The sequence below is a fragment of the Penaeus chinensis genome, chromosome 4 (assembly GCF_019202785.1).
Source record: "Penaeus chinensis breed Huanghai No. 1 chromosome 4, ASM1920278v2, whole genome shotgun sequence".
Lineage (NCBI taxonomy): Eukaryota > Metazoa > Arthropoda > Malacostraca > Decapoda > Penaeidae > Penaeus > Penaeus chinensis.
Genome location: NC_061822.1, coordinates 12691299 through 12701298, shown reverse-complemented (window position 1 = coordinate 12701298; position 10000 = coordinate 12691299). Strand labels below are relative to the sequence as shown.

The window sequence follows — 10000 nt, the reverse complement described above, 5'->3', positions numbered from 1 at the left end:
CATACACACATACATACATACATACATACATACATACATACATACATACATACATACATACATACATATATGTATATATAAACATATATATACACATACACACACACACACACACATATATATATCACACACAGACACACATATATGTATGTGTGTGCATGCGTGCATTTGTGTGCGCGCCATCCGTTCAAAAAGTCGCATGAAATGTTCCCTTTAGTGCAACAAAGGCCAAGTGAAATGATTTAATACATAAACAAAACAAATGAAAATAAAATAAAATCTCCAGGTGCTCCCAACTCGGCATAAAACTTGTGAAAGATTGCCACCTTGGGAAAGATCAATCTCTCCCGCCTCTCCCCTCTACTCCCCTCCCTCCTCTCCCCTCCACTCCCTTCCCCTCACCTCTCCCCTCCCTCCTCTCCCCTCCACTCCCCTCACCTCTCCCCTCCTTCTTCTCCCTCTACCTCTCCCCCCTCTCCTCCTCTCCTTCTACTCACTTCCCCCCCTCCTCACCCTCTCTCCTCCCCCTCCACCTCTCCTCCCCTCTCTCCTCTCCCTCCACCTCTCCCCCTCCCCTCCACTCTTCCCTCTCCCCTCTCCCCCTCCCCTCTTCTTCTCTTCCCCTCTCCCCCCTCTCCCCCTCCACTCTTCCCTCTCCCCTCTCCCCCTCCCCTCTTCTTCTCTTCCCCTCTCCCCCTCCCCTCTTCTTCTCTTCCCCTCTCCCCCCTCTCCCCCTCCACTCTTCCCTCTCCCCTCTCCCCCTCCCCTCTTCTTCTCTTCCCCTCTCCCCCCTCTCCCCCTCCCCTCTTCTTCTCTCCCCCTCTCCCCCCCATTCCTCCTCACCTGCCAGCACTCTATGTAATTAAAGGGGTAATAATCTACACCCGGCTACACTGAGTGCATGCTCGCTGCACGATGAAATGAAAGCACGGTTGGGGAGGGAAAGGGGGAAGGAGGAGGAGGGGGAGGGAGGGAAAGGGGGAAAGAGGAGGAGGGGGAGGGAGGGAAAGGGGGAAAGAGGAGGAGGGGGAGGGGGGAGGAGGAGGAGGGGGGAGGGGGGGAGGGGGGAGGAGAAGGGGGGACGAAGGAGGAGGAGGGAGGAGGAGGAAGAGGGGGGAGGAGGAGGAGGAGGAGGGGGAGGGGGAGGGGGAGGGGAGAGAGGAAGAGGTGGTGGAGGAGGAGGGGGAGGGAGGAGGAGGAGAGGGGAGGGAGGAGGAGGAGGGGGGAGGGAGGAGGAGGAGGAGGAGGGGGGAGGAGGAGGAGAAGGGGGAGGGAGGAGGGAGGGAGGGAGGGAGGGAGGGAGGGAAGAGGAAGAGGAAGAGGAAGAGGAAGAGGAAGAGGAAGAGGAGGAGGAGGAGGAGGAGAAGGGGGAGGGAGGAGGGAGGGAGGGAGGGAAGAGGAAGAGGACGAGGAAGAGGAGGAGGAGGAGGAGGAGGAGGAGGTGGAGGAGGAGGAGGAGGAGGAGGGAGGGAGGAGTAGGAGGGGGGGATGATAAGGAGGAGGAGGGAGGAGGAGGAAGAGGGGGAGGAGGAGGAGGGAGGAGGAGGAGGGAGGAGGAGGAGGGGGGAGGAGGAGGGGGGAGGAGGAGGGAGTAAGAGGAGGGAGTAGGAGGAGGGAGGAGGGAGGAGGAGGAGGGAGGAGGAGGAGGGAGGAGGAGGAGGAGGAGGAGGAGGAGGAGGAGGAGGAGGAGGAGGAGGAGGAGGAGGAGGAGGAGGGAGGAGGAGGCGGTTGTGGAGGAGGAGGAGGAGGCGAATTCATAATAATAATGATGATAATGCTCATAAGATAATGATGATAATGATGATAATAATGCTAATAATAATAAGAACAATAATGATAATAATAATAATAATAAAAATAATAATTATAATAATAATAATAATAATAATGATAATAATAACAAAGGATAATAATGATAATAGTATTGATAATAATAATAATAGCAATGACAATAATGATAATAGTGCAACAATTAAAGTAGCAGCAGTATTAGTATTATTATTAGTAGTAGCAGTAGCAGTAGTAGTAGTAGTAGTAGTAGTAGTAGTAAGTAGTAATAATAATAATAATAATAATAATAATAATAATAATAATAATAACAATAACACTAATAATAACATTAATAATGATAATGATAATAATAATAATAACAAAACAATGAAAATAACACTAATATAGTATTAATAACAGATAATGATAATAACACTAATAACAACAATAACGATAATTAAAACAATAAAAAACTGATAGTCACAAATACTGCAGCTGATGGTGATAATAATGCTAACCTATAAAAATGACAGATAGATAACTCATCAATCAATGATTAAAACTATTGATATTGTAATGATAATGATAACACTAAAAAACAAACTGATATGATAAGAAATCAAAACATTCCCTTTAAAAGTAAATGAATAAGAGCCTCATAAAGCCAATTTTTGTGATATCCTTAAATTATATATTTTTGTCAATTAACGTAACAGATTTTATTGTGAAAGGTGTGAAATGAAGAACAAAATAAAATATAAAATGAACAATAGTACATGATATCTTGTTTAGAAATGGAACTTTTCAATGAATGCAATGGACAACTGGTACTTAAAAACAAATCATACTCAAGCCCAGTTGATCATCAATGAGATATTCATTTTTATCATACTGATAGGATTACAAGAGTACACTTTCGTTTCTGATATATAAAAGGGATTAATCTTGATTTGCATTTATCTACAGCTTTCTTTCCAAGGACTATCATCATCATCATAATGTGATAATGATTTTTGGAAGAAAAAAAATCGTTTTTCGAATTCCTCATCAACAGGAATTATCATAATCATCACCAAAATAATCATCACCATCACCACTGTCATCATCATCACTGTCAGCATCCCTGGTGAGACAACAGCATCGCATCCTCATCTCAACCATCAACTCTCAGCATCAGTATACATATCATCCCGGAAAGCATCTCTACATCCCTCCATGAAAATGATTTTGATAAACTAGATATAAAGGTCAAACTAGACATTAAGCATCCCTTCATCCCTCATCTCGTCTCTTCATCTCAACGTCGCTTAGGAGGAGGAGGAGGAGGATGAACAGGATGAGGATGAGGATGATGATGATGATGATGATGATGATGATGATGATGATGATGATGATGATGATGATGATGATGATGATGATGATGATGATGAGGATGAGGATGAGGATGATGAAGAGGAGGATGAGGAGAAGGAGGGGGGGGAGGAGGGGCAGGAAGAGGGACAGGAAGAGGAGGAGGAGGAGGAGGAGGAGGAGGAGGAGGAGGAGGAGGAGGAGGAGGAGGAGGAGGAGGAGGAGGAGGAGGGGGGGGAGGAGGAGAAGGAGAAGTAGGAGGAGAAGCAGGAGTAGGAAGATGAGGATGAGGATTAGGATGAGAAGAAGGAGGGGTAGGAGGGGGAGGAAGTGGAGGAGGAGAAAGACGATAATGACGACGACGATGGGTTGGAGGAAGAGGAAGAGGAGAGTAGAATGGAAAGGAAGAAAATGAGGACGAGGTACGGAAGGAAGGTGAGGTTGGAAAGAATGAGGAGGAAGAGACGAGAAGAAGGGGGAATGGAAAAAGAGGAAGAGGAGGAGGAGGAGGAGGAGGAGGAGGAAGAAGGGAGGGCGGAGGGGGAGAGAGAGAAAGAGGATAAAGAGGAAGAGTTGGTATTAGAATAAAATTAATATAATGATGAAGATGAAAATGAAAATAAAAACTATAATAAAAATGATAATGATGATGATAGTAACGACGGCAAGGAAGACGAAGAAGGAGAATGAGAATAAGAAGAGGAAGAAGAGGAGGAGGAGGGACAGGGCGGAGAGTAACCGAGTCCGCTCGTGTCCTACAACTTTAAAAGATCCCTGCACAGCACGAGCTCGGGCTATAGTTCAATGTCCGACAGCTCCCGTCTACAGTGGGCTCCTCTTCCTCCTTTCGAGGTCTACCTGCGGGATGAGGAGGGCCGGAGGGGGTCAGGATGGCTAGGGGGGGACACTGGTGGCACTGTGATGGCACTGTGTCTGCTCTAACAGTGCCACCACCTCGTACCTGGCCGCCTGCCTCCCCATCTGACAGCGCAGTCGACCGCCCACGCAGCACTAGCACGTTTCCCTCTGAGATAGCGAATGCGAAGTTTGGCAACGCCGCATTGAAATCCGTAGAGTTCCTTTGATGTCATTGTAAAGGTCGATATCTGAGACCTGCTGGGATTTTTTTCCCTCCACACATACTCACACACGCAAACATGGACGCACGCAAACGCACATGCATACATACGAAAGCACGCATGCACAAGGAAACGCAGCCATATACAGTGACTCGTAAACAAACAGTTGCCCTACTTCGACGCATGCACAAACCTTGACACACTCACACACACACACACACATCTATCAAAGTATGTGTATAAATGTTAAATACTTCAAACGGTCGATAAAGAAAGGAATCTTACAAACTGAAACAAGAGAAAATGAAAGATTTTTTTTTCTCTCTCTCAGCTCCCCCTTGACAATGGAGTAACATACGAACCTCCCCCCTCCCCCCACCCCACCACCAGGCCAGTCCATGAAAATCCAATGCTGCTCCAGGTACCCCCCCCCCCCCAATCCTCTTCCTTTAAGAAATTTTCCAACTGCTTATGTATTGTCTTGTTTCAATTGCTTCGTCGTTCCACTTAAATATAACGGACAAGAATATAGGTGAAATAAGGTGAATAGGTAATTATATATATGCACGCATTTTTCCTCGCACATTTGCACTTGTCTCACTTTCTACTTTCTTCAAAACTTCGAAAAATAAGGAAATATCGTTCCCAGTCTAAAATCAGGAAAGAAATTAAAGACGTCTTTTTCTTTCAATTCTTCTCTGTAATTCCAGCGCGATCCCCTTCTTCACTTAGCAATAATAATAATAATAATAAAAAAAACCTGTTACACATTGCCCCTCAAAAATATAGTACAACTACAACTACAGTACCTACTCACCATTCATCCTCCCCCCCCTCTCACCCCCCTCAAAAAGAGAGAAAAAAAAAGAAGGAAAAAATCGAATACAGAAATGGAACCACCAACTTACCTTGGAGGACGCCATGTCGGAGACGGAGCGATGCGTCTGTATTGTTTCCAGCTGGTCCAGACACCAGTCCAGCTCCTCCAGAGTCTCCAGTGCCACTTTCGTATACGTCTCATCTGTAGAGGGAAAAGGCAGCGGGGTGAGTCTGGATTCTTGGATATTCTCAGTTTTATGAAGGCGATGATGATGATGATAATATGGTAATTGTTGTGAGTACTGTCCTTATAATTATCAATGGTAGTTAATACATATGTACATACAAACATTCATATGTATGTTTTTTTTGTATATATATATCGTAGAACAATCCACAATGCAACAAGATTCACTGAAAATGAAACAGTTTCGAAACCTCCTGGATTTCGTCTTTAAGTTTGAAGATGAAACTATTGCCTCATTTCCAATAAATAAATTTGAGCTTTGTGGGGTTTTCTACTATTGTATCACAACAGTAGAGTACCATTCAATATATATACATACATATACATACATACATATTTGTGTGTATGCGTGTGTTTGTGTGCGTATACGTATATATGTCAGTATGAATTATATATATTTATATATTACATATACATATGTTTGTATGTAATACATATACGTATGTATGTATTACATATATGTATGTATTACATATACGTATGTATATATGTATTACATATACGTAAGTATGTCTGTATTACTTATACGTATGTATGTATGTATTAAATATATGTATGAATGATACTGCGAATGAAATCACTAATAATCCTAAAGAGAAAAGGCGACACGTTGTTTTTCCCGCTTGGAATTCTGAGGACCTTCCATAATTATCGAAGCATAAAAAAGTGACCTTCGGCATTAAAAAGACTTTTCAATATATATTTTTTTAATTACCAGTAGCGTCACATGACTCCTTATTTCCCCATCCTCCCATTACTATCTTCTATATCTGCCTTTGCTTCTATCATGATGCTCTTTATATTTATTCTATTTTTATTGATTTATTATTTTTTAAGCAAACTACAATGGCTGAAACGACCTTTACAACTACCCTTCTGTACCATCCAAAGCAAATACTGTAACATATTCAGCATTAGCAGTATCCCCCTAACTATAACCATTAACAACGGCAACCACAAAGCCACTCAACCTAAAAAGGAGAAAAGAACTACTATTACTACCACTACACGACTGCAACAATTTCAACCACGACACCAGCTATTTAACCATTGCAACCATAACACTCAGAGAGATCTGTAACAACATACACCCAGACACACTACACTATAAGTACAACTTCTCGAAACACAACTCTCTCTGCAAACACACGAATCACAACATCCACTCCAAACAACATTAGCAACCCACTCACCACAACCACGCCAATCAAAACCGCAACAATTCAACCACAACAACCACAGGAATCACAGCCTCGGCAACTTAACCACAACAACTACTTTAACCACGAGATCGGCGCTCCAACCAAGATTTCCAACAACCGCAACCCCAGCAACCCAGCCACAACCCAACCCACCCCCACCAGACGCTTCAATTACAACAACAGCGCGTCATAAACCCCACGAACACACACACACACACACACACACACACACACACAAACACACTCAACCCTACGCCCAACCCCCACAGAAACAGAAACACACCCATACACTCGCCCCCCCCCCCACACACACTCCCCCCACACACAATCACCCCCCCACACACACACTCACCCTCCAAACACACACACACTCACCCCCCCCCACTCAACCCCCCACACACTCACCTCCCCCCTCCCCCAACACACACACTACCCAGCATCCGAGACCGTGCGTTTGCGAGGTGAAGAATGATCAATAGAGGAGCACGTATATCGGAGTCATGCAGAGGAGAGGCAACCCGACGGCTCTTATCGCAACGGGAACAATGAGGATAGGGGGGTGAGGATAGGGGGGGTGAGGATAGGGGGTGAGGATAGGGGGGTGAGGATAGGGGGTGAGGATAGGGGGGTGAGGATAGGGGGGTGAGGATAGGGGGTGAGGATAGGGGGTGAGGATAGGGGGTGAGGATAGGGGGGTGAGGATAGGGGGGTGAGGATAGGGGGTGAGGATAGGGGGGTGAGGATAGGGGGTGAGGATAGGGGGTGAGGATAGGGGGTGAGGATAGGGGGTGAGGATAGGGGGTGAGGATAGGGGGTGAGGATAGGGGGTGAGGATAGGGGGTGAGGATAGGGGGGTGAGGATAGGGGGTGAGGATAGGGGGTGAGGATAGGGGGGTGAGGATAGGGGGTGAGGATAGGGGGTGAGGATAGGGGGTGAGGATAGGGGGTGAGGATAGGGGGTGAGGATAGGGGGTGAGGATAGGGGTGAGGATAGGGGGGTGAGGATAGGGGGTGAGGATAGGGGGTGAGGATAGGGGGTGAGGATAGGGGGTGAGGATAGGGGGGTGAGGATAGGGGGTGAGGATAGGGGGTGAGGATAGGGGGTGAGGATAGGGGGTGAGGATAGGGGGGGAGGCGAAGGTGGGGGGGCAATGAGGAGGGGGAAGGGAGACTAAATGGGGTGGGGGGGAGGCTAAAGGGATTGGATGGGGTGGGGGGGGGGGCGGATGTGAACGTGCATGAACTTTTAAAATAAAGGAAAGAAATCTGTGCATGTTTTTTTTGTTTTAATATATTGCTGACGATTTTCTGAAGGTTTGTTTTCGTTTCATATATCGGTTGTTTAATATATTCTAATTTATGTTTTTTAGAGTTTGGATGAGGTGGTGATGTTTACTTGTTTTTTTTTATGTGTGTGTGTGTGTGTGTGTGTGTGTGTGTGTGTGTGTGTGTGTGTGTGTGTGTAGAGGAAGGGGTTTGACAGAGCCTAGAACAGTGGGGTCAGAAAGAAGGGGAAGACCACTTGGATAATCACGGACGACGAAGAGCAAGAAAGACGGAAAGAGAGAGAGAGAGAGATGGAGATGGAGAGAGAGAGAGAGAGAGAGAGAGAGAGAGAGAGAGAGAGAGAGAGAGAGAGAGAGAGAGAGAGAGAGAGAGAGGGAGATGGAGATGGAGATGGAGATGGAGATGGAGATGGAGATGGAGATGGAGGGAGGGAGGGAGGGAGGGAGAGAGAGAGAGAAGAGAAGAGAAGAGAAGAGAAGAGAAGAGAAGAGAAGAGAAGAGAAGAGAAGAGAGAGAAGAGAAGAGAGAGAGAAGGTGATGTCTCGATCGTTCGGGATGCTGGCGTGCTGGAGCGAGAGAGAGCCGTAGAGGCAGATGCTTCCATTCAAGTATCATGCACAATATGTATGTGTGTGTGTGTGTGTATTTATGTATGTATGTATGCGAGCGTGTGCGTGTGCGTATGCGTATGCGTATGCGTATGCGTATGCGTGTGCGTGTGCGTGTACGTGTGCGTGCGTGTGTCTGTGTGTGTATGTGTGTGTGTGTGTGTGTGTGTGTGTGTGTGTGTGTGTGTGTGTGTGTGTGTGTGTGTGTGTGTGTGTGTGTGTGTGTGTTCACGCAAACGACCGTGATTGTTGTTCTATCATCTATGAGCGTTTTAAAGTGTACGGTATGATAATGGTGAGCCTCAGGTAGAAGTCAGTAAAGTATCGTAACACATACATAACTAAATTTCATATGCACACACACACACACACACACACACACACACACACACACACACACACACACACACACACACACACACACACACACACACGCACACACATAATGCAAGAGAAAGCGAGAAGGTAAGGGGCTGAAGAGATGTAAAGGATTTCAAGACGTCACAACTGCGTCTCGCTTTACATGTTCGAATGTCCTCGACGCAAGGATAATACGCTATCAAAATCAAGAGCAAACGCCGTAATTAAATACATTTGGTAATGCACAATAGTTCCCAAAAATTAGGACAGGGTGTGAAACATATCGTGCTAAAGAGCCATACTGCTCTGACTCTTTGTTTGGAAGTGATTTGAGGGAAAAGATGGGTCAAGGTCCCTGAAATGGATAGTAGGTGGCAAAGTGCTCCATTTGCCACCTTGGGTCTTATGCACATTTGAGGGTAAGTTGATGTCACCTCTTAATACTAGAACCTTTAGCAAAATGCTTCATATCCGTTTATCTGCCTAAACATAAATGCTATATATACGCATACATGCATGCATACATACAAAAATAAATGAATAAATAAACAACTGAATACACACACGTACACACATACATACATATCTTTCTTTTGAACATGTCAATCCACTAAATAAGCGACTTGCCGCCTCTCTGTATGTACGTAAATTATCATAATTATTAAACAGGCTAAACCTACCTAAATCTTCTTCCGTATATCTGTATTTTCACCCATTTGTTTAAATATACAAAATACCTATGCACTTCTTACATGAGCAGAACTTATATCTCCACTCACGCACACAGGAAGGCCAACAACACTCATTGTTACCAGCGAGAAGAGAATCATCCCCCTTAGTCATGGTTAGCAGGAGTGTATTTCGGTCTTTAGGTCCTTAGGGTCTTTAGGTCTTTAGGTCTTGAGGTCCTCAGCTCCACACCACACCGAAAACACTCGAGGCGACAGCACAGTCTTCGATATCTTCTGAGGAGGAGGAGGAGGAGGACGACCCAAAGTTCGAGGGCCGATTATCCAAGGAAGGAGAGAGATGAGTCAAGGACGAGAGCAAGACGACCTCTATACACGGGTCTTCAAGCGAGGAGGTCGCTTCAGTGTTCCTCCTCCTGAAGTCGACGTTCCCAGTGCATGAAGTCTTCTCTCTCTCTCTCTCTCTCTCTCTCTCTCTTTCTGTCTCGCAATGAACTCACATATTTTCGTGACCTACTGAGATTCTTGATATCTGCATGGCGTTCATTTCGGTTCACTTTTATACTTTGGTTTCGACACTTATTTTCTT

The 10000-nt window shown here is 45.5% G+C and overlaps 1 protein-coding gene across 1 annotated transcript in view; it reads right to left on the bottom strand.

Moving 5' to 3' along the window:
- LOC125046454 (cAMP-specific 3',5'-cyclic phosphodiesterase-like) overlaps nt 1–10000 on the bottom strand; it is a gene marked incomplete in the record, with an annotated part of 556588 nt that overhangs the window by 76002 nt on the left and 470586 nt on the right. Inside the window, 1 exon segment of the mRNA XM_047644237.1 lies at nt 5108–5220. Coding sequence (XP_047500193.1) covers nt 5108–5220 — 113 coding nt within the window.